Raw genomic sequence first — 25623 nt, 5'->3', positions numbered from 1 at the left:
CCACTACAGGTTTGGCTGATCCATTTGTCAAAGGATCTTTTGCTACTTGTCGATTTAAAACAAAAGTTCAGAAGAGAACTCTTAAGCCCAAATGGCATGAAGAGTTTAAGGTTCCAGTTGCCAGCTGGGAGTTGCCTACCATATTGGTCCTACATGTCCGTGACAAGGATCCATTCCGTGATGATGACCTTGGGTAAGGCACATGTCTCTTGTGAAAATAGTGGATAACATCTCCCTTTTTAGAGAGAACTTCAGCTGTCTGGTCTTTTGGTTTCAGGTTTTGTGAAGTTGACCTGGCAAAATTCAGAGGCGGTCAGCGCCACGACCTCTGGATTCCTCTTCAAGACATCAAAATGGGGCGCCTGCACATAGCTATGAAGATCATGGAAATCGTAAGGCATATGGTTAACATGTAGATTTGATACACTCCAAAATCTTCTAGAAGGTTCTGAACTCTCTTTTTTTCTTTATGCAGGACACTGGCTCCATCCATCAAGGGTTATCTTCCAAAAGCTTTCAATCAAGTAACTTAACAGGAAATACCACTAATGTTTTTGTTAGTGATAAGTTCGAAGTGATCAACCTGGGAAAAGGGGAGGATGGGTTTGTGTCTATTGTGAGCCCAGGGCAGCCCCCAGTGGCAAAGAAATGGCAGCAGAGGCATGGGATGAAGAGACGTGATAGTTCCACAAATGAGATGGGAGTTGTAGAGTCTGCACACTTGGACACATCAAGTTCTAGCAGCAGTGAAGAGGCTGGTGAAGAGAAGAGGACAAGGACCAAAAGAAAGCAAAGATGGAGCTGGCGACAATCACAACCCATTTCTCTTGGTAACACACAGGATCAGAAGAGGACACCAGAGAGCAGTAAAGAGTATCTGGCTGTGGGCAATATAGGAACAACAGTGTGGATGAAACTGGAGGAACCAGCTGAAAGCATTAGAGCTGAGGAGTTGCACCATTATCATGATGAGCAGAGCCATGACCATGAGGCAAACAGGTCTCCTGAAAGCCCAACAACGAAAGCTCACATGAAGAACATGGCCAAGGGTTTTATGAAGCAAGCTGGAAAGACGGCTCATAATTTGAGTATTGCCTTGACTCGGAAGGGCTCTAGCAGTAGGGAGCCTCAAAATGCAGAGCTTCTGGACATGACAGCCACCGACATTCCTGTTACACCTGTAAGGGGACCAAAACTTTGTGAAGAGCAAGTACATCTATCCAATGATAATAGTCTGGACAGTGCACACATGCAAGAGCCCAAGTTTGAACATCTCGAATCTCATCCATGATGATGCTCTTTTGTAAAAATCTTCATGGATTTGTGAGGAGTCTGTCTTAACATATTTCAACCTTAGTAAAACACCCTTTCCCGGGTGATATAATAAAGGGGTTAAAAGTAGTGTTTGCATCCTAGGTTAATGAAATCATCCATTTATAGTAAATAGAGTATCTTGGAGCTCTGGAAATGTGCAGTATGTCACACTGGTGGAACATTCCTTACTTCACTGCTGGGCGTACTATGACATCCAAGGGCATTTCCATTGCTCACTCAGGGAAGGATCTGGCTGACACTTCCAGCCCTCATTCAAGGGGAAGCATTTGGCTCCTTGCACGTTGTCATTGAGTATGATGACTTGAGGTGTGTGGCCCTTTGTGACATCAGATTTGGAAACCTAGAGAGATTATTGCGTTCACACAGTGGTTGTGTGGAGGACAAAACATAGATACTTCTCCTCCTTTCTTTTCGGAATGTAGGGTTGGACATGTGAACTAGATGACTCTTTTACTCCTAGGGCCACCACAGGGGATCCATCTTGAGATATCCAAGAGACATGCATCAACATGGAGACCTAGGATGCATTCATTCTACGTCCATTGTATAAATCAGAGAGTACAGAGAACCCCAAAATACACAGCCTACTAGGGCATCTCAGACTTCTTTGGTAGAAACAATGTAGATTTCGTATTTGGACAAACGAGAGGAATTTATCAGTCCTTGTAATAGAATTGTTCCTATTAACAACTCTAGCTACTTCTAAACCTAGCAAAAACCACCACAATAGCAAGGTGCAACGCGCGCAGAGTTAAGATAATATAACATCATAACAATAGAATAAGAAAAAAGTTGCAAGAGGGCACATGTTAAGATCAGCACATGAGTAGAGCTAGCTAGCAGAGCTATAGTGGTCTTTATTTGTAATGAGATTTGAACCCACAACTTGGGAACTCTCGAACTCCATTCTAATCATTGCACTAACACACGATTAGTAGAGTTAAAACTTAGAATGAAGAGACAAAGGATGGAAATGTTTGGACGAAGAGACAAATTGCCTATGGGATAAATGAGCAGCCCAAACGACATGTGGCATGCACTCATCAAATCCTCAAGTTAGTAACAAAATGCAGAAGTACACAAACTTTGATTAAAAACTATCTACAAGCTGTCCCATTTACTAACCAAAGTAAGGGTTTATGACCTAAGATAAATGTCCTCAAAATTGACGTGGACATTGCAGTAGCAAGGCAAATATGGACCCACAACTCACTCACATGTTTTTGACAGTAGAGGTTGGTTGCAAAGTGGCCTCTACATTTGGAAGTCCCTTCCATGTCATGAAGTACTTAATTATCACCTTGTGCTATAGAATGTTGTTTGTGTACCGAATGAGATGTTGTTTGGTATATATAACATGCCTCTTCACCAACGATATGGTGAATCTTGGTGGAAGAAGGCAGGTTCAATTGATATGCTAAATTCCGTATGTTTTTTAAACATGTTGTAGGGGCCATAAAATCTATAAACCAACTTGGTGCTGGTGAAAACCTTATGAGAAGCATATGTGTGTCTATGCCTTCTCTAGTCTACACTTTTCTTCCTTGATTGGGCCTTTTCCAAACCAATCGTAGCACATCAGGAATTCTTTCTAGCTTGTCTAATAACTCTTGGATGTATTCGGCAATCCCATGCTTTTATGTCCATAATAGTTTGTAAGGAGCATTTTTTATTGGTTTGGACCCTTCTTCAAGAATTATGGCATGATTCACGTTCTAATTTCTCTCCAATTGTGTTAGTTGGGATGAACTATGTTTTTTGAGGTTGAATTCTATGCAAGTATACCTCCTTTCTTCAAGATATATGGCATGATTCACTTTCTAATCTCTCTCTAATTGTGTTAGTTGGGATAAACTATGTTTTTTGAGGTTGAATTCTATGCAAGCATACCTCCTTTCCATTTTGTTGGAAAAATCATAGTCATATGTTGAAGATTCATTGTAAAGTTGCCCAATGTAACCAAGGATAACATCTATTGGGTTGTTCAAGTCAAGAGCTTACTATAGCCTTGCCGGAGCATGTGTGGTTGGGGTCTTGCCTTAGAACTGCAAATGCAACTTCCCAATGCGGGTATGCTAGCTTGTTCCACTGCATCCTCACTCTGTTGTCACACTTGAATACTGTTTGCCATTGGGTGAGAAGGGAGAGCTCTCTTCACCTAGATGGAGGCAAATCTTCACAATGGTTCTCTCTCACAAAAGATGGGGGAAGAAGAGGAAGTTAATGCAAGCAGGAAACCTACAAACAATCTTATCTAGTATGCATCCATCAAGCAAGCAAGATTCAATAGTATACATGTAAGCAAGAAGAGGGAAGAGAAGAGCTTACAGGTATACTATTGCAAAGGAATGATTGTGTATTACTCATTGTCAAAAATGACTTATATACAAGTGACTAGTTTTTACATTATGTTGGCCAAACTTAAAAATGTTACGGTCTCTATTACTAGTCTTAAGTATGTGTACGAACTCTTGAGACTTTTCCTATTTGGGTCACTGTATATGTTCCAACGTCATCTTACAAAAGCTAAGTGCTTATTTGAGTGGGTAAGATGGCAAAGCATCTTACGGTAGGTTGGGCGGGTGAAACCATGTTAACCTACGGAGTGGTTAATATACCTCCCTTCCTAATGGTGACCGAGTCCTCGCGTCACCCAAGTTAGTGGTGAAAGTGTTGTCGAGGTAGAAAGGCGTGGATGGTTTATGGAGTTGGTATGCATCCATTAGGCAAGCAAGATTAGATAGCATACATGCAAGCAAGAAGAGGGAAGAGAAGAGATCACAAATACTCTATTACAAGGAAATAATTGTAAATTGCTTATTGTAAAAAATGACTTATATACAAGTGACTAGTTTTCATACTAGGCCTACCAAACCTAAAAATGGTATACTCTATTACTAGTCTTAAGGAAGCATATACACAAAGTCCTTAGACTCCTTATTTGACATTAAGCACAAGGCAAGGCCACTTTATATGTTTGAGAGCCATCTTATAAAAGGTAAGTGCTCGTTTGAGCAGATAAGATGGATGATTGCCTTATGGTACATCGAATATGTGAAACCATGTTAACCTACGGAGAAGTTAATATTTCCCCCTTCTTAATGGTGATCGATTCCTTGGGTCACCCAAGTTGGTGGAGAAACTAATGCTGGGATGGAAAGGTGTTGATGGTCCAACATACGCCATGAAGTTGGCATGCGAGGTTAAGTGGTATGGTTTGGGACCGGTCCACAGTGGATGCATGCGAGGTTAAGTGGATGCATGCCATATTGGTGAGAAGCTTTGGGTAGCTCTAGTGGTAGGCAACTTGTGAAGGTGGCATGAAAGGTATAGGCAATATAGAAGTTCTTCATATGAGGCCGCCTTTTTTTGTGGAAATGGTTCTGACACTCTTCAGACTTAGGTAGTTGGTAGAAGTGGTCTGCACCTTGTGATTGGCGGATTGAGTGCCAGGATAACCATGGAATGATTTGTATAGATATGTGGCAGTTTTGATCTTCTTGGTGACATAATAGTGTGATGCTTCGAGATTGGGCTTCTTCGTGGCGAATACATCAACTAGAGCGAGGTTTTGGTGGTGTTGAATTAGAATTGAAGCATAGGTTGCATGCCTTAAAGCTCTTTGGAGATACCTACGAGGTTGAGGGATCTCTAGGCGATGGGCCATACCACCATGGGCCAAGCTTGTGCTTGCCATGGTCCCCCCATCGAGAGATGTACCCAAAAGGTTGGGATTGATGAGGTTAGATAGTTGCAAGTGGATGTGTTTGTGTGTGCCTAAGATATGAGATAAAAAAAATTGTGATGCCGGCGTTGTGAAATATGTAGGTGACGTGCATGGGTAACGGCCAGAAGGTGTACCCATGCATGTGTACTCCTCTAACGTGAAGATTTCTTTAACTCAATTGCTTTCTTTGGATTTCTTTGCTACTTTCTTTGACATTTTCTCGACATTCCTTTTCTTGAAAAGTCAAGATTATTAGATTACTCAGGCATGGCAGTGGACTTTGCCCATAGCGGCGATGGAGCTAGGCGACATATGTGGCTTGAAAGTTTTGACATTAGCGAGCATTGGGGATAGAGGCAATGTAGATGAATGGGTAGTGGGGCTAAAGAAGTGGCTATAGAAGGTTCCTACTGATTTGAGGAAGATCCAAGCGATGGGTTGTACCATGGACTAGGCTTGCATCCACCATGGTCTCCCCATCGAGAAATGTACCTGGATGGTTGTTGACAATGAGGCTTAATGCTGGTGCTTGAGATATTAGTTACTCTATTGATGTGTACTAGATGCAAATCCCGTGTGTATATTTCAAGTGTCGTGCATGGGAATTGGGAAAAAGGTGGGCCTATGTATAGAAGCTCCTTTTGGTGAAAACTCCAACACACCGCTTTTTTCAACACTTATTTGTTTGCTTTCTTCGACTCATGGTTTGAGATAGGGAATTGAGTGTTGATGTGTGTAACAAGGCTAGCCGTTAAAGGAGGTGGGTGTAAATGAGAGATGGAAGAATTTAGAACACCCAGTATGGCATATATGTTGGTAAACTAGGAGTGATGGGTGGCTTGCTGAACATGGCCGAATGGATCTGGGCATTGTTTGAGCCTCTTGGTGGCTACTTGGCACGTTTGCTAGAAGCAACAAGAGAGACCATGTGTGGTTTCAAGGTGGAATTATGGATTGCCGGACAATTCGACCATGGCATGCAACCTCTGGGGCATCTTTAGCTCAGTTGATTTTAGCATGGTTGGAGGAATGTTTTCCACCTTGGAGGGAGATGTGGAGCTCAGTTGATTATTGGGCTTTTGTAGACTTTGGTTGCATTGCCAACTCTGCTTCCCGATTAAGTTGTCTTCTCGGTTCTTTTCTCATGAAAGGTTTTCATCCCCCCCTTCTCTCTCTCTCTCTCTCTCTCTCTCTCTCTCTCTCTCTCTCTCTCTCTCTCTCTCTCTCTCTCTCTCTGTGCTTCGAAATAAGTAATTAAAAGCACATTTTTATTTTCAACACTTTTTTCCTCGAAAGATGACGTGGAACCCGGTGCATGTGACGACGTGGACTAGCATTATCATGTGGCATAGGCAAACTTAATTTTTTTTCTTGGATGATGACGTGGTACCCAATGCCATATGCTTACGTTGCATGATGTGGCACCCGATGCCATGTGCTTACGTTCCCATGTGGCACATGCAAGGCCCATTTCAAGAATTTTTTGGGGGTGTTGATGTGGCACTTGGTGCCACGTGACACATGCAACCCTTTTTTAGATTATCTTTTTATGGGTGATGATGTGTCACTCAGAGCCATGTGACAATGTGGGCCTTTATTACCACATGTCACTCACAACCTTTTTGTGTGTGTGAAAATTTTCTCCAAGGAAAGAGGTGTTGCAAACATTTAGGGGGAGAAAATTTATAGGATCTACAGGGATAATTTTTTGAAGAGAGGAGAGGGGGTGGTTTTTAGAGGGGAGTTTTGTGCGTGGGTGCATGTGTGCATATGTAACCATGTGTGGAGAGTGTGCACTTGTTGCAAGAGTGGGTGTGTATGTGATGTGTGTTCGCAGATGCATGTGCATGTTTTTTAATTTTGGTTGTTTTTTGTTTTATTTTGGGTTTCAAGTTTTTGATCATTCCCAAGTATACGTGTATGTACAACTAATGGAAAATGCTTTGTTACATATGTATAAGGGTTTCAAGTTTTTGATAATTCTCAAGTATATGTGTATGCCCATGTGTATAGAAAATGATATGTTATATATGTACAAGGGGATTTTAAGGTTTCCCTTACTATGTGGCCTCACTAAGCGAAGGCTTGATGTACTCTTAATTGAGTTTTGTCTTTCGAGTTTCAGCTAGCGAGTTAGTGTTGCAGCATAGCACACATGATTGTTGTGGGGTCATGGTAATCTTTTTTAGCCTTTTGGGGTTGCTCGGTGGTGCCATGGAAGTGTGTGCACGACGCTCTTTGGGATTTGGCACCATAGGTGGCTCTTTTTTAATGGAATCAGGGATAGGGCATCCACAGACTCCCCTATCTTCTTTGAGAGTGGTGTTGGCACATGAATCGAGGTGAAATCCACCACTCTCCATTTTTGCTTAATCTTTGGGGTTGGCATGGCTAAAGTCTCAACTCCATCTTTGGTATAACATTTGATGACGTGGTTGGTAGAGGGTTGTGGTGTGGGTTTTGTTGATGGCGTTGGAGGCATGGCTAAAGTCCCAACTCCATCTTTGGTCTAGCGTTTGATGACATGGTTGGCAGAGGCTTGTAGTGTGGGTTTTCTTGAATTCGGAACCCAAATGTAGGGATTCCCTTTGTAGAAGCCTTGCTCTTCTAACATCCTGGTCTTTGTACTTCCTTGGCTAGCCAAGGAACTCTTGGGTACCCACACCTTAGTGATCTCTCTGAAGGTTTGTTGAGGTTAAGTTTGGCGGGATGATCTTCCTTTTCATCAAAAAGGTTTTGGATCTCCATAATGGTTTAAGGAGGTGGTTGAGGCGGTGAGGCGAGAGAGTTGTTGAGTGCTAGGGGTCACATGAGGCGAGAGAGTTGTTGAGTGCTAGGGGTCACATGAGGTGATGGCTTTTAAGTAGAGGACAAGGCTTGGGATGTGGATGGGTTTGGGGTGCCTTCCTCCACCAAGGGTGGTACGATAACCATCCCATGGTGAGGCTCGAGCGAGTGTGTTGAAGTTCTACACTATTAGTGGGGCTGCAGTCCCAGTGAGAGGCCTAGGCTGTCCTACCTGCTCTTGGGTCCACCACCACTTGGCATGCACACGGGTTGCCTCCACTTGGGTCTCAAAATTTTTTATTGAGCACAAGGGGGTAATCACATATAGCATAAGAACCCGTGTACAACATGCTCATGCAAGGATCTTCGAAGAGCTTTATCATCATATAACCTGCAAAAAAGAAATCACTAGAATCATATGGCCTCCTCATATAACCTGCAATTTAAGAAATCACTGGCTCATTTGGCCTACCCATCCATAGGCTTGTACGTCAACCATGCTCCCATTTTCCTTCACGACACTTGGACAATGGGGCCGACTAAGCTAGGGAGCATCATCACCATGGTTCCTCTTCGCCTAAGAACCTCTCACCAGCAAGCCTCACCACCCCAAGGTCCCTAACCTTAACCTCATCTAAGGAGCCGAGTTAGGGCTAGTCATACCTTAGAATTGTCACTTTCCACGATGAATGTAAACTCTCTCACTACCCTCATCCATCTTTTTTGCTGCTAGTCCTAATTCCAATCTTTATCATTTGTTTTTATTTCATCTCTTTAACATAACCGTTGCATAAAGTCATCTCATCGCAACACTTTGGAAATCAACTTATCCACTTTTGTATTCTTTTCATAATAAATAAGTAATTTGCATTCTTTTTAAAATCTCCCTTAAGCACACCCACTCAACAATTTGCTTTCAAAAGAGTAATTATGGTATTTAAATTATTCTTAATTACCATCACTTGTAAATTCGCTAAACATGAACCACAAGATCTATATTAAGAGAAGAAAATATTTTTTACTCACACACACCATTTTACTTACAATACTCTCACAGCTTAGCTTTGGGAGAGCGAAAAGTGGTCTTCTAGCTCCAAAACTATTTCAAAAGAACTTGAGAGTGGAGGGGGTAGTAGTAGGAGGCAATAGGCAGCACCAAGAGGGAGGATTAATTTTGACAAAAAGTAACTCCCAGCAAGGGCTAGGGAAGTAGGAAATTTTTTTAGCTTGAGGATAGAGAGGAGAAGTCTCAAGACATCCCAAATAGAGAAGTAAGAGAGTGGGTATGGTCACATAAGGAAAGAGAATGAGAAGCATCCTACCTTTTCTAGAAGAAGGTATGGTGGACACATGGTTGGGGGACAGTCAAGCAAGCCCCTTGAGGAGGTTTTCCAAGTAGTTCCCTAATTAACTAAGGTTATAGTATATACTCACCTAGGTGGTTGAATGGTCACTTATATTGAACCAAAATTTTATCTTTTACGAAAAACACCAAAAATAATTTATTTTAAAATTTTAAAAGAATTTTACATTTTTCTTTGATTTATTGCTAATGTGCCATGTCCATCTTAAAATTAAGATTTATCGCCATAACTCTCAAGATTACCACATTGATGCTATTCAAAATGTATAAAATATCTATTATTTTCCATCTCTAAGTCTTGGCATCAAAAAGTAATTTTATACCTCTTTATAATGGGTAGCTCAATAATTTTCCTAATTCACAAGTTTAATTTTTACAAATAAGAGTATAGTAGAAGAAATAAAATGGGGATAAGTGTGACGAATATCATCAACCTTTTCCCAAGTAACATCATGTAGTAGCAAGTGTTTCCACTTCACCAAAATCTCTCGGAATAGTCTATTATGGAGAGGCTTCTCATATATATTCTGGCTCTACTTCAAATTTTCTTAGGGATGATCACATGGGCATCATCTAATATATGGGAGGGGTCAACCACATACCTCTTAAGGAGACTTACATGAAAGATGTTGTGGATCCAAAAAATGAGGAGGTAGAAGCATCTCATAGGCTTGTTCATCAATCTACCTTGTGATCATATATGGAACACAATACCTAGGAGAGAGTTTTTGGAAATTTCCCAAGGATAGGTAACTCTTCTTAGGTTTAACTCAGAGAAACACCATGTATCCTTCTTTGAATAGGCTATTAGATCTCCTTAGGTATGCACAAATCTTCTATCGATTTCGAGCAGCCTTGAGACCTTGTCGAATTAGCTTGACTTGATGATCCATTTAGTCTAGCATATGCTTAGTGGCCTCAAGTCTAATCAGAGGATTTGACCAAATAAAAGGTGTAAACACCATATCAGATAATATGGGAAAATTCTCACATTTTGGGAATTTCAAGATTGAGAGGTTTTGTATAATTTGGGAATTTCCCACTTAATGTGGGAAAACATACATAGGTATAGTCTAAGAGATCCATATTTGTAATTTGATTGATAGATTATGCAGCAGGAAGGTTGTGTTGAAAAACATCGTAACCAGGAAGTGGTGTTTGTCCCTTGCATAGACCTGCATCAATTAGATTGAACATTGAAAAATGTAAAACACTCAAATATCAACACTACCAAGACATAAAGAACATCATAGGCACAAACGATGATTCGTATTAAGTGCAAAAAAAGATACAAAAGGCATAATTGCAGCACCACAAAATTGAGTCACAATTCTACTATTGCTCAATGGGGGCACCATCAAGTTCATCCCCATATGGATCATGCACACTAGTGAGACAGAAGTCTTCTTGTGCTTTTTTGGGTTCCCTACCTTGTATCTTGATTCTTATATATGGCCTTGGGTTTTTTGGCCTCCATGACCAAACAATTGCATTAGCCATTTCCCACACTCATGGATCTGCCTTGTTCTCCATCCAAAGCCCCTTCCAACAATCAGTGTAGGCCTCTACATATGTCACACCATTCTTCCTTGCACAAGGTCCCCAATACTGTATAAAAAGCTTCTTGTAGTTTGGTGATGTCCTATCTATATCAATCTTTGATTCAGATAGCAAGCTAAATGGGATAGATGTCTCTATTATCTGGGTGCAACAATATAAAGTCCCCTTGCTTAACATCATGCATTGGGTTGAATTCTTCCCTTGGTTTTTCTTGTTGAGGGCCACAATAATGATCATTGTGCTCTTCGTAACCTAAGAATCTTTCAATATCCATTTGAGCATCCACATCATCCAACTTTTGGGAAGATTTTGGCCAAAAATTTGTGTACAATCTAGCCTCTGATGCTATTGGTTTCTCAAGATCTTGGATTACATTATTCCAATAATCTATCACAGGCCTATAATATCTTGGCACACATGAACCATTTCTAAGATCCTGCCAAAATTTTATGTAAGATTTTATTCATGATACCACATCTTCATGTCCCTTTATATACTCTGCCATTGGCAATAGAGGTGGATTTCCCAGTGGTAGCATCGGTTTGCCTTCACTGTCTTTCTTCCACAGTGGGATACCTCCCTCACTAGGTCTCCAGTCAACTGCCGCCAAATGCACTTTATATTGCACTATCGGTGTGACCACCTTCATGAGGAACCAAAATTGAAGTGGTTCTGAGTGGCCTATAAGTGCTTCTTTCCCATCACAAAGGTCGCCATCATAATATCTCTTGAAGTCGGGGACTTCTATAAGCAAGAAGGGCACTGGAGAGGAAGTTGAGCTAGTCCTTAATGTATCCATTAAATGTGGTAAAGTGAAGGTATGAAAAACTCTCAATTTCTCAGAAAACCTACTAAACATTGCATCTATGTCCTCATGTGTGTGCCCAACCGTAAAAATCCTAATTGGACAACCTCGAAAACACCCCCTGCAACAACAAGAAGAGACAAATATGCAAACAAGTACCGATTTTTGTTTTCACTTGCATAATTATCTAGCTATAGGAGCAAGTTCTCTGGCAACTTACGGAATGAGGAAGCCCCACTGGCATCCTCATTTGCAGATGGTTGGTCCGCATTGGTGTGCTTAGTGCTCTTGATACTATGGGCTTGGAAGTAGAACAACTTGCATGAGTTGCTTCAAAAGGTGGTGTGGGATACCAAGTTGTGGAAGTGGCATGCGCATTATCACTTAACACCTGATTAATAATAGGCGCTTTACCATCGTTGATATTTTGGTAGTCTAAAGCTTCCCTTGAGTTCAAAGCACCAAGAAGTGAAACATTGCTTCTCGAAAGCCCATTTGTTGCTAGATCACCAAGAGGGTGCTTATCCATCCTCTCTAAGCTATTTGAATAGAATGCAATGGAGCCAACTATGAGATTGGGATCAGACAGCCATAAAACTTTTAGTGCAAAGTGCTCATAATGACCCTCCCCCATGCCTATGGGTGATCATACCAATCAATGATGCCTGTAGTAGTTGCCATGCTGAATCTATATCTTTGGTACCATTCGTAGTCTAGAAATGGTTGTATTCTTTTGATCCATCTTATCGTGGATGATGCACAAATATTTGTTTGGATTTTTTTAAAAAATGTACACCATCCATAGTACAAGCTTCTGCAACTTTGTTGTTGATTCATGTGAATGTTCCTTTCCTCCCTGATCCTTGCTCTTTCTTGTAGACTTGGCGGCTTGGCTCCCATTCTAGCCTTGAGTGAACTACATAAGTTGCACTTGGAGAACTCACTTGTCTTTGTCAAGGCCACATGTGGGAACTCTTTATTCCAAATTCTCCCAAAAGAAGACTTGGATAGCTTTTTGTCATATCCCAATTGATCAAGTGTTGTGTTGATCTCATCTAATATGTCCACTTGCTTATATGTTTCTGGTATCTTTAACTTAGTCTCCCTTGAACCATCCAACATAGTTCTACTCTTGTTAGGCATCCGCTTTGAGTTTATGTCCACAAAGTCTTGAACTGGTACTCTAGCCACACCAGTATGCTCTAAGCTTCTTCTCATTATTCCTGTGTTTCCATGCACATGTTGACACACACCAGCCTTAAAATTTTCTCTGTAGCGGTAGAAGGATGTCTTTAGGATTCCATGCACTTCATACCATGCTTGACAATAGACAATCATCCCATTGAGCTTACATTCATATTTAATCTTCTTAGTTTTGGAGTCTTGAAGCCAAGGTACGGAGAGCACATCATATACATAGTTTGTACGAGTTTCTTGAGACTTCCCCCAAAAATCTTGGCGTATTCTCAATACCATGTCACGGTCCTCAAGATGATAACATTTACTCTAACAACAATCAATAGTGGAAATGCTTTGTGTATTGATTCAACTGACACATAAAAACTGCAATTGGTGGTGCTCTCTCTTTTAAAATTCTATTTATGAAAGTGTAGGTCCTTTTTTTAAATGTTGGGGCATCATTAACCACCATTGGAAACTCATTAGTGGTATGTTCTCCATCAACCTGCATGGTCTCAATGGCTACATAGCGTTGTAATGTACTGTTATCTAGCATTGTAGTCTATTTAATGGGCCACTTAACTAAGCTGATGCTATCCACATCGGTACTTTCATGTGCCCTTTCAATAGCCACACCCACACAATCCTCACCAAGTTGCTCAAAGTTAACATAGTTGTTTGGAAACACATACAAGATCAACCCCTTGTACATCATCTAAGTCTTTCTCTCATTCCATGAGATGACCTTTTTGTTCTTCCAAGATTCTTGAATTTTTAGATCATTCTCTAAAGATGTTATTGACATTGCATCAACAACAATTGTAGGTTCTAAAAGATCCGTTTGTCCATCTTCACTTTCAATAGGCCCTCCAAAACTCATAAAGTCACCAAAAAGCCTTAACAACATCTTAGGCCACCAGGTGTTGTAGATTATGGATTATGGCTTTACGCATTGTATGAGAAGGGAGATGGCTTCCCTCTATGGTTAGGGTTTGCAATATACATTAGGGTTTGCTCTTCTGTGTGTGCTCCCTCTCTCTTGATCTATTTTGAGTGGCAGGCTACGTCATAATACCAGTCCTGGAAATGTAGTTAGTACATCACATAAAGGCAAAGAGAAAGTGGTTGATCCCCTTGGTATGCCTGATATTTATGCAGGGCATTTTCTTGTTGATGGAGAGTCTAGTGGCTCAGAGATGAGCCTTGATGATGAGGAGCTTGGGATTCCAACAATGAGAACACTTGGTGTAAAGAATGCAAAGTTACGAAGATCTAGAAGAGTCAAAGCCCTGTGCAAAGGTTGACTTACGATGGTTATGTGGCACATCACTATGCTTATATGGCAAAAGTTGTGCAGATTGTAGAGCCCACATGTTTACGGTACTCCAGATTGCACCTCTTAGCTAACTTCTATCCACTGGAGGAAAGGGAAGATGTGCATCCTTCACACACTTCTCCACAAACACAGAAACATTCCCCTACCCAATCTCTGTACCGCTGCAAAAACAAGTTGGATCTACTCTAGATACGCAACCAATACAACCACATTCGTTTGCTAGCATCATATAGACCTTGAATCCTAGATTCTCCTCTGTTCCCTAGAGCCATTCTCTCAAGATTTTATGGTAGAATGGCCCTTAGGCCCATCTATGCATATGCATGCCAAGAGTGACCCTTGTTGCAAGAGAATCTAGCTTGTGTTGAAATATACAAGTGAATAGGGTGTGTGCGGGAACAAGCCCTTGGTTAGAGGTTGTAAAAGAGAATCTGTAAATGTGAGAGAACCTATGAAAAGGTGAGAAGAATCTATTGGGAGAGAATAAAGGGTAGCATGAGAAGATTTAGGAAGTGTGGAGATATTCTGGGAGAGGTGGAGAGAATCAAGCAAAAGAGGTGGAGTGAATCAAGGAGAAATCAGTGGGATTAGATGCTTGGATGTAAACTCTATAAATTGAGGCATTGGCCTAATGAAAATTTGCTGGTTTTTGATTATCCATGCCTACATTAATCTATTTGTTAATTATCATCTAATCACTTTATTAATGATGTTGATTCTAGCATTTGATCCACCATAGCTCATCACATTGCTGTAATTTCAACATGGTATCATAGCCAAGCCTAGAATCCATCAATTTGTGAGCTCATTATCTTGCTAATCATTTTGCTAATTAGGATTAGTAGAAAATTAATATTTTTCCCTCTTTTTCAACTATTCTCTGCACCCCCAGCTGGTCGAGGAGCTCTATCTCCTTACACACTCAACATTAGCTCCATTGCTTCTAGCCATAGAGAGCCAACACCCTTGTGCTCTAGCCAGTTGAATCAACGCAGCAAACCGCCCACGCAAGCGTCGGATTTTTGTTGATTAAGAAGCACCGTTTTTCTAAAGAAAATCAGAGATCTCTACTTCCACAAATCAAATGGGTCTAATTCCCCTTAACCCCAAGTGTTTTCAAGCATGCTCTACAAGCTGGTGAAGTCAAAATTCAATTTGATCAAGTCTACAGTGAGATCCAAGCTCTTCATCAAATCTGCAGGTGACTTTGGTAAAACAGAGATTAAGCATTCAATATTTGGTCAAATCTTGTGTTTATTGGCTTAATCCTCTACTAGACTCATTGGTATTGATGGCCTTGAAAGGATTTGAGCTCATTTGAAGTCTAAGGTCCCAGATCTGGGCTCCCCGCATACTCTGTTTTTTGCACACAAAATAGAGGATTAATTTACTAATCAATGATTAATCAATACTAATCACTATATTTTGGTACAATTGAGGGTTCAAATTAACCATTAGGTATCTGATACAGACCCCTATAACTTCAGATTGCAATTCGGAGTTGGTTTGATACTCCAACCATTCCGTACAAATTGGCTACCCTTGATTTAATGTAATTTTTGGTAAAATTATGCTGATAAAATTGTGGTAATCATCATTTTGCATTTAACCCTTGGTTAATGCCTATAAATCACACTCAAATTCAAGATTATTCACAGCCAGAGTTGCGTTTGGGAATGTGCATAAGAATGAATGCTATATGCATTATGTATTGGGCACATTGCATCAGTGTAAAAATGGGATCAGACACTGCCCTTGTCCAGAATAAGGCAAGAGGTAAGACCTCCCGCATAGATTTGGGTTTGCATTGCATAATGATACAAGATAAACATCAAAAGCCCAAAAGAACTGTCAACAAAACATTTAAACATGTTGCTCACATGGAGCAAGAAGACCTGACGGACAAGCTCATGGCCCCAGCCATGAAAGAAGAAGAACATCTCTTTCCAAGAAGAGAATCCACAGCAAGAAGAAAAGCTAAAGGAAGCATTGAAGGAAGACATGGACACGAGAAGAGAAGCTACCACAAGAAGACTGGAAGAAGAGGAAGACATGGACGCATGGAGAGAAGCTGCCACGACAAGAAGACTGAAGACAAGAGAAGATGTGAGGCTCCAAAGAGTGAGGAGCCATGTGAAAATCTCTGTGAGAGAGAGAGAGAGAGAGAGAGAGAGAGAGAGAGAGAGAGAGAGACCCCACAATCCAATGTAACCTACCCCAACAAAGTAAAACCACCTCTGAGAGCCACCGATGATGTAGGCCACATGGTAGATGTATGTGTGAGCACTTTAGTCAAGGTCATGGGCACTTGTAGTAGCCTTGGACACATAGAGAGAGAGAGAGAGTGTCAAAAAGGACTATGAGTTTAGGGACTTGAGGCACTGGTCGCGCGGACTATCAAGTAAGAGAGAAACTTGGTATAGGGTCCAGGTGTGCTAAGTTAACTTGAGGGGAGGTGTGCTAGACACTGGTCGCGGACTATCAAGTAAGAGGGAAACTTGGTATAGGGTCCAGGTGTGCTAGGAGTATTCACTTGAGAGGAGGTGTTGAAATATACAAGTGAATAGGGTGTGTGCGAGAACAAGCCCTTGGTTGTTAGAGGCTGTAAAAGAGAATCTGTAAATGTGAGAGAACCTGTGAAAAGGTGAGAAGAATCTACTGGGAGAGAATAAAGGGTAGCATGAGAAGATTTAGGAAGTGTGGAGATATTCTGGGAGACGTGGAGAGAATCAAGCAAAAGAGGTGGAGTGAATCAAGGAGAAATCAGTGGGATTAGATGCTTGGATGTAAACTCTATAAATTGAGGCATTAGCCTAATGATAATTTGCTGGTTTTGATTATCCATGCCTACATTAAGCTATTTGTTAATTACTCACTAATCACATCTTAATTATCATCTAATCACTTTGTTAATGATGTTGATTCTAGCATTTGATCCACCATAGCTCATCACATTGTTGTAATTTTAACAGCTTGGCACTAGGATCAAGCTACCTTGTAAGAGAATTTAGCTTAGCCCTAGGGCCAAGCTATTAAAAATAAATCTACATTCTCTTGCTAATAGCTTGTCCCTAGGGCCAACAACTATGATGTAGATTTTTTCATGGTAGATTGGCCCTAAGGCCAAGCTATATTCTCGTGTGTGGTAGCTAGATTATCTTGTGTTCCCTAGAGACATTCTCTCAAGATTGCATGGTAGAATGGCCCTTGGGCCCATCTATGCATGTGCATGGCAGCCAGAGTGACCTTTGCAAGAGAATCTAGCTTGGCCCTAGGGTCAAGCTACCTAGGGCCAAGATTCCATGAACAAATCTAAATCCTCTTTACTGGTAGATAACAAATCTAAATCCTCTTTACTGGTAGCTTGGCCCTAGGGGGCCAAGCTACCATCAACAAAGCAACCCCAGCTTTACTGGATAGGTCATAGGGCCAAGTTGGTAGTAAAGAAGATATAGATTTGTTCATGGTAGCTTGGCCCTAGGACCAAGCTAGATTCTCTTGTGTGTGTGGTAGCTAGACTCTCCTATGTTCCCTGGAGCCATTCTCTCAAGATTGTATGGTAGAATGGCCCTTTGGGCCCATCTATGCATGTGCATGGTAAGATTGACCCTTGTAAGAGAATCTAGCTTGGCCCTAGGGCCAAGCTACCAAAGAACAAATTAGCATCCTCTTTGTTGGTAGCTTGGCCCTAGGGCCAAGCTACCATCAACAAAGCAACATTATCTTTGCTCATAGATTGGCCATAGGACCAAGATACCAACAAAGATGATGTAGATATGTTCATGGTAGCTTGGCAATATTTATGCTTTTAAGAGAATCTAGCTTAGCCCTATGGCCAAGCTACCATGAACAAATCTACATCATCTTTGCTGGTAGATTGGTCATAGGACCAAGATATCATCAATAAAGCAACACCATCTTTGCTGGTAGAGGGCCAAGCTACCAACAAAGATGATGTAGATTTATTCATGGTAGCTTGGACCTAGGGCCAAGATAGATTCTCTTGTCTAATGGTAGCTAGATTGTCTTATGTTCCCTAGGGCCATTCTCTCAAGATTGCATGGGAGAATGGACCTTGGGACCATCTCTGCATGTGCAAGGCAAGAGTGACCCTTGCAAGAGAAACTAGCTTGGCCCAAGGGCCAAGCTACCATGAACAAATCTATATCATCTTTGCTGGTAGATAGCTTGGCCCTAGGGGGACCAAGCTACCATCAACAAAGTAACACCATCTTTGCTGGTAGATTTGTTCATGGTAGCTTGGCCCTAGGGCCAAGCTAGATTCTCTTATGTTCCCTAGAGCGGCCATTCTCTCAAGATTGCATGGTAGAATGGCCCTTGGGTCCATCTATGCATGTGCATGGCAATAGTTATTCTTGTAAGAGATTCTAGCTTGGCCCTTGGGACAAGCTACTAAGGGCCAAGCTTGCATGAAGAAATCTACATTCTCTTTGTTGGTAGAGCTACCATAGACAAAGCAACACCCTCTTTGCTTTGGTAGATTGGCCCTTGGGGGCCAAGTTTCTATGTAGATTTATTGATGGTAGCTTGGCCCTAGGGCCAAGCTTGATTATCTTGTGTTCCATAGGGCCATTCTCTACTCCCTTGTATCTTGATGTACTCTAAATTGGTAGTAAGAAGCAACCTACTGTTGCTTTATCTAGTATAGAAGGCTGAATACAGGGGTGTAGCCATTGCTACATGTGAAGGAGTATGGTTAAAGAGTCTCTTGGCTGATTTGGGTGAGCCTATTGATGGCAAGGTTGTCATTCATTATGACAACATGAGCAGCATACAGTTTTGTCAGACCAAACACATAGAGGTCCACTATCATTTTGTCAGAGAGAAAGTGTTGGATGGTACAGTGGATTCGCAGTATGTGAAGACTGAAGAGCAGGTGGCTGACATCTTTACAAAGCCACTGAACAGGGAGAAGTTTGAGTACTTCCGCACTATGTTGGGAGTACATGGGATGAGCTTGAGGGGGAGTGTTAAGAGATTTGATAGCCCAAGCTCATCTACATCTTCATCTATGGCAGTACATCATGAGCTTGAGAGGGGCTGTTGAGATTCAAGCTTGATGTTAGCTTGTGCCAGCTACACTATGTGCTGGCATGTTAGGTAGTAACATGTGTGAGACATAAATGACCGCGTCCAGCTAGTCATAGTGTGTGGACATTAGCTAGGGTTAGCAGTGTGTGGACACAACGCATGTAGTGTGTTGTAGATTATGAATTATGGCTTTATGCATTGTGTGGGAAGGGAGATGGCTTCCCTCTATGATTAAGGTTTGATAATACATTAGGGGTTTCTCCTGTGTGTGTGTCTCCTCTCACTCTACCTATTTTTCATCACGCAATTAGCGCTTCACTCATAGGCCGTTCCTTGGTCCCTCATCCACCGTATCGGAGGCTCACCATTTAAACGAACCGAGGGTGGTCAAGATCTCGGTCGACCTTCCTATATGCGAGATGTCCTCCATTGACTCTCCATCAGCTGTTGCAACTTTATCACTTATGTCTCCACATGACCTCATTCACAAGATGGTCAAAATGCTTCCCTAGCATTCTTGACATAAACCAGTCATTTAAAAACAGGTTTCATAAATATAGTTTCTAATAATGAACTCTCATCTTTCCACATGGTTCCACATCATTTCTTGTTATTAATTCACGTTGCTTATTCCACATCCAGTCATATCTATTCCCATCGTCCTTCATCCATTCTCATCCAATCACATCATACTACATCTCATCACATCTATCCATATCTATCCTCATTACATCATGTCACATCCATCCACATCACATCTCATCCATTCACATCTATCCAGGTCCACATCACATCTATTCACATCACATCTCATCCATTCATATCTACCCAGATCCACGTCACATCACATCACATTTATCGACATTACATCTCATCCACCTATTCACATCACATCACATCCATTTATATTCATTCAGATGCATATCTCATCACTCATGTAACATCCATCCACATCACATCTCATCACATCACATCTCATCACATCTCATCCACATCCATTTACATTTAATCACATCACATCCATTCACATCTACCCAGATCCATCCACATCACATCTCATCCACATCCATTTACATTTAATCACATCACATCCATTCACATCTACCCAGATCCATCCACATCACATCTCATGTAACATCCATCCACATCACATCTCATCACATCACATTCACATCCATTTACATTTAATCACATCACATCCATTCACATCTACCCAGATCCACATCACATCCATTCACATCACATTCATCCACATTACATCTCATCCATCCATTCACATCACATCACATTCATTCACATCTCATCACAGCCATTCTCATCTTATCACATCTCATTCACATCCATCCACATCACATCACATTCATTCACATCTACCCAGATCCACATCAAATCCATTCACATCACATTCATCCACATTACATCTCATCCATCCATTCACATCACATCACATTCATTCACATCTCGTCATCACAGCCATTCTCATCTTATCACATCTCGTTCACATCCATCCACATCACATCACATTCATTCACATCTACCCAGATCCACATCACATCCATTCACATCACATCTACTCACATCTCATCACATTTACATCCAGTGTACGGATACTGGATACTCTATTTTTGATACTGATGTAGAACTTTTCTAAGTTTCTGCCAATTGCTTGGCTTAGTTAAAGGTAACTTTTTCTCGATCCCATTAAATCTAAGCATCACAGTGTTGTTGAAGGTTTAAAAAAGGAAATTAAACCTTATCAGAATTGAATAGTAAAAACTCAGAAAGAGCATTTACGTATTGTATTTTCATTCCTTAAGCTTCATTAATGAGAACTAATTCTAAACATCCGTTTACTCATTGGATCCTCGATCCTCCTAGGGATTCCAAATTCCCTTTTTTGAATAAGAATTAAGCAAGTTTTCTCGATGGATATTTTCTTATTCTTCCTCAAATTTCTCAAGTAAGATATATTCAATATTTTTCTTTTTGAATAAAAGATTCATGGGTTTTACAAAAATCAATTCTACCCATATTTCTCAATAAAAATGATAATACTCAAAATTCCACTTTTGATAAATACTCATAATTTGAATTATGCCAAAAATTCATCTTTTAATATTTAATTGTTTGGATCTCGAATATCATGGGAATTCCTCTTTTTGCATAAAAATAAACTTACCAAAAATTTCTTTTTTCTCTTAATTAAATATTTATGCATAAATACTAAAAAAATATTTTCCATGAATATGATGAAAATCAATTTTTTTTTGCATAGGATGTCTAATCCTAGAATATTGTAGGAAGTCCTCTTTTAGCATTATGCATAAAAATAAGATATGTATTATTTTTTAAAAAATTTACCATAGCTTCGCTGCTATTACTGATCATTCTCAATTTTTCCTAAAAGAATAAAACCTTGTAACGAAAATATGATAGAAGTTCTTCTTTTAAGCTTAAAATCAAACAATGTATTCAAATCATAATTTTAACCATAATTATAAACATAATTATGATTATCCCACTAAATTAAGCTAATTTAAACATTCCTCTTTTCCCAATTTATTAGGATAATCCTCTTCTCATTTAGAATGCGTTAAAGTGATTCTTATCTACTCATGCACATTCTAAAAAGAAATAACTATTATTTTCACTAATCCAAAATCATGAAAATATCAATTCTTATCCTCTAGCTCCTCGAGCCTAGAGTTTAGATTTGAAATAAGAGACTATCATTGAGAAGCATCCTTTCCAAGAGATTTAGCCATAAAGTTTGCTACTCTTTTAGAGAGAGAGAGATTTACTTAAAGAAAGCATTACAATTAAGCATAAAGATTAACTTAATGCTAATTAAACATTAAGAATCTTAGGGAAAGCTTAATTTGAATAAAAATAATAATTTTGAATACTTCTCAAGCTTGAGAGGGGTTGAGAAGAAGAAAGTCATTGAGGAAATTGAAAAAAACCATATAAATTAATTTTACCTCCGAGTTTGGCTTGATTCTTTATTAGCAGAATGAAGCCTTCAAACAATCAATTGGTCTACCAAGAGGAGAAGAGAAACTTCAAGATTTGTTGGAGAGAGAGGGAAGCTCCAAGCTCCCAAGAGAGAGGAAAATTTTAGGGATAATAGAAATATGATTATTTTAAGATAGGACTGGCATGGTATAGCTCCAATATGAAAATACAAAGGAATGAGGGTTTATTTATAGGTGAGGGAGGCCACTAACCAAGTCCAACTAGGTTCTAGATTTTCCAGCTTTAGTTTGACTCAATTTGGAAAAGATTTGGATCAGTTTGGCTCCCTTTTTGATCTAGTTTGTTCCAAGAGAGAGGAGAGATAAAAATATCACATTTTTTTGAATTAAAAAACCCAACCACACATGTGAAAAAGGCACCTACCTCAAGAGTCTTCCTCTCCTTACCAAGGTGTCAAAAATGCATCATTTCTCTAAAATATCTCATTTTTTTTAACTAATATCTCTTAATTTTTAACTAATAAGCCTTGTACTCAATCAACTCTTCATCTTATGTGAGCATTTACTCATTTTTGGGAATTTTCTTTTATTCTTTGGATTTATCTCATCCCAACACTTGGATTAATCCAATTAGGCCATTGAAACCTTAATTAGACCATAATCCAAATTTTTTTTGAAAATCTGGACCCTTAGGCTAAGGTCCCTTATACCATTTTCAATTAATTCCTAATGCACATTGGAAAGTTCATTTTGAACTTCTGTATCAAGGGAATCCATTTTAGACATTAGGAGAATTTTATATCCAAAGATATCTCAATTTTGAATTATCTCTCTCTAGACATTTTCTCTCTCTAAGCCAAAACAGGGTTCAGAGAGGGGAATGATTACAAGAACAAAAGGGGAGATTCTTACATCTTTACACATCAAAAGCTGGAGGGAGGAATCTTACATCCTACCCCACTTAAAAAACACGAGATGTCCTCATCTCGCAGGTGGAGGATAATGTCTTTCATCATCTTCTTCTTCAATCACTTCCAGGTGGAGGATAATGTCTTTCATCTTCTTCTTCTTCAATCACTTCCAGTGTTAGTGCCCTGGAAGTGGACGACCGATCTAGAAACATCTTTCTTTGACTTTCCCTATTCTGTAGGTCTTGCATTACTTTGCACTGAAGCTGAGGGTTGGTTAGAGGGTCTACCTTTGGGATTTCCCTGATTTTGACAAAAGGGAACCTGATTACTCTGGAAGGAAGGATCTGGAAGGAAGGAGTTGGATTCTGGAATCTTGGTCCCTGACTTCCCTGCCCCGTGAACCTTGATCCAAATGGAGTTGGGCAATCCATACTACGATGTCCAAATCCTTGACAGTTATAGCATTTCACTTCTTTGTTCAAGGATGGAACTTCTGAAGTTGAATTCCAGGGGATTGAGTTCCAAGGAAAAGACCTTTCTTCCATTCTAGAACTTCCCATATCCTGAGTTTGACCTTGTTGTCTCTTAGGCGATGGAAAGTTGGAATCACCTTCCAGAGCTAGAAATCTTTTGAAAGATGATGGTGCTGGCTTCGACGGGACCTTGACACAACAAAGGCCTTGGCGAAATCCTTTGCCATATGTATGGTTTCAGCCATAGAAAATGGCTTGGTATTCTTACTAGGGTATTCAAGGGTTCGTTCATTCCCCGAATGAACCTGGCCAACCATCAGTTGTTCCTCATCCAGCGGTGGCAGTACTTGAGGAGGAGAGCAAACGCTTGGTGATACACTTTAATAGTTATGATCCCCTGGGTTAACTCTAAGAACTCATTCATCTTGGTTTCCAAAAAGCCGGGAGGACATAATCTCTTCCTTAGGTAAATCTTGAGATCATTCCATGTCTGGGCGTTCTGATCCAGATGGTTTGTCTCACAGTGGTTTCTCCATGCCACTCTGACTGTTTCTACTATCTTTAGCCTTGCAAGAGCCATTTTACTCTTCTCATTGTACCCAGTGACATCAAAGTATTCTTCCATTGCTTCGATCCACTTCTCCATAGCTTTGGCCAAGTTTTTCCCTTCACCCTTAAAAGGTCCAGGTTGACCTATGAAGAGTTTTACAAACATTCGGGTGGACCTCTTCCTCATCGAGTTGGGGGTTAACATTCCTACCACGATGATCTTGATCCATGATCCTATCAATACGAAAATTCTTGTTAAGTTCCCTTTTTTTTTTCCATATTAACTAAGACGCTCAGGTGAAAAGACCACTTTATTTATAATTCAAATCCAACTTTAGATCCAACTGATTCTGGGGTTCTTTGTAGTTTGGTCAGCCCCCCACAGAATCCTGGGATAAAGATCCCTTCTACAAGAAGAACATATAGAACTCATTACCAGAGAATAATTCATTCATATTCTTAACACAATAATGGTCCATCAGACTGAAAATTCCATCTGAACATTCCCCACAAGAATTTCAGTCATGTAAGTTCACAATTTGTCATTCCTTAATTAGATCCACTGGGTAAAAGGTCAAACAGCAATAATCTCTCAACACAATCCACTAATCTCATAGTGATCTGCTGAAAGTCATAATCGTCTTCCAGTTACTAACATCATCACTGAGATTCTCCACATTCATCCTCATTGTGGCTTTTTTCAACTTATCTTATTTCAACGAGAATTTAAAAAACATCATCTTTCAATGAGAATCTAAATTAATTCATCAATTCTCAACCAGAATTCTAAAATCATATCAACCAGCATTCAAATTCATCATCTGGATAGCATTTTTGCTTTATAACTTCAAGGTCTTAGATTTACTTGTATATATTGCTAATAAAGAGCTTCAATTATACCCACGGTATATACGGGTAATCACAGTTCTTGGAACTATAAGGTGAATACCATCATATCTAGGCCTCAAGTAAGTCAGGGATTCCACACAATTGCAGTACTTGCATCTAAACACCTAATCCCAATTTATGAATCTTCATTCTGAATATCAATTTTTATGAATTTCATCACACAATTACAATCTTTTACTACTACTTCATAAATTTCTCACATTTCTTGCTTCTCGGTTGATCCACTTTAGCCAAATCGCTCTGATATACCAGCTGAAAGATCCTTGCCCCCTTCGCACAACGAATTCTGGGTGCTAGAAGCGGGAGTAGCAGTTCTTGTGCAGGGCAGAGTCTTCCACTCGGGGCCTCGCCCACGGATTTCCGGACAAGAGACTAATCCCTCAGTTCTTCCAAAATTGAATCTGGAAAAACTTCCCTTGCCCAATAGACATAGGCGATTCCACCGGGAAAATCCATTCTAATGTAGTTAAGAGTCTTAACTGACCCAACTGATCTGACTGAACCCGCAAGTCACATGGTCAGACCAAGGAAGAGACTTGTCGTTGGATCACAGAGACCAACGCTTTTTTCCTCATCAAGAGGCACATCTCTTGATTCTTTTCCATAGAACAAGGACTATCCGGGATTTACTTCAACTATCGTAACATAACAGAATTGAATCT

General features: G+C 40.2%; 1 protein-coding gene across 2 annotated transcripts in view; it reads left to right on the top strand.

The window, feature by feature from the left end:
- The window catches only part of LOC147620038 (C2 domain-containing protein At1g53590-like), a 77705-nt gene extending 76261 nt beyond the window's left edge, over window positions 1-1444 (top strand). For both annotated transcript variants that reach the window (XM_086772176.1, XM_086772177.1), the window contains exons 10-12: window positions 10-193; window positions 278-392; window positions 476-1444. In XM_086772176.1, the coding sequence (XP_086628302.1) occupies window positions 10-193; window positions 278-392; window positions 476-1291 (1115 nt within the window). In that variant the 3' untranslated portion in view covers window positions 1292-1444. The remainder of the gene's footprint in view (window positions 1-9; window positions 194-277; window positions 393-475) is intronic.
- The last annotated feature ends 24179 nt before the right edge of the window (window positions 1445-25623 follow it).

This window comes from Cibotium barometz, chromosome 32 (genome assembly GCF_041138505.1).
Source record: "Cibotium barometz isolate CiBa-2024 chromosome 32, ASM4113850v1, whole genome shotgun sequence".
NCBI lineage: Eukaryota > Viridiplantae > Streptophyta > Polypodiopsida > Cyatheales > Cibotiaceae > Cibotium > Cibotium barometz.
The sequence above is the reverse complement of the archived record's forward strand: the minus strand, read 5'-3'. Positions and strand labels throughout refer to the sequence as shown.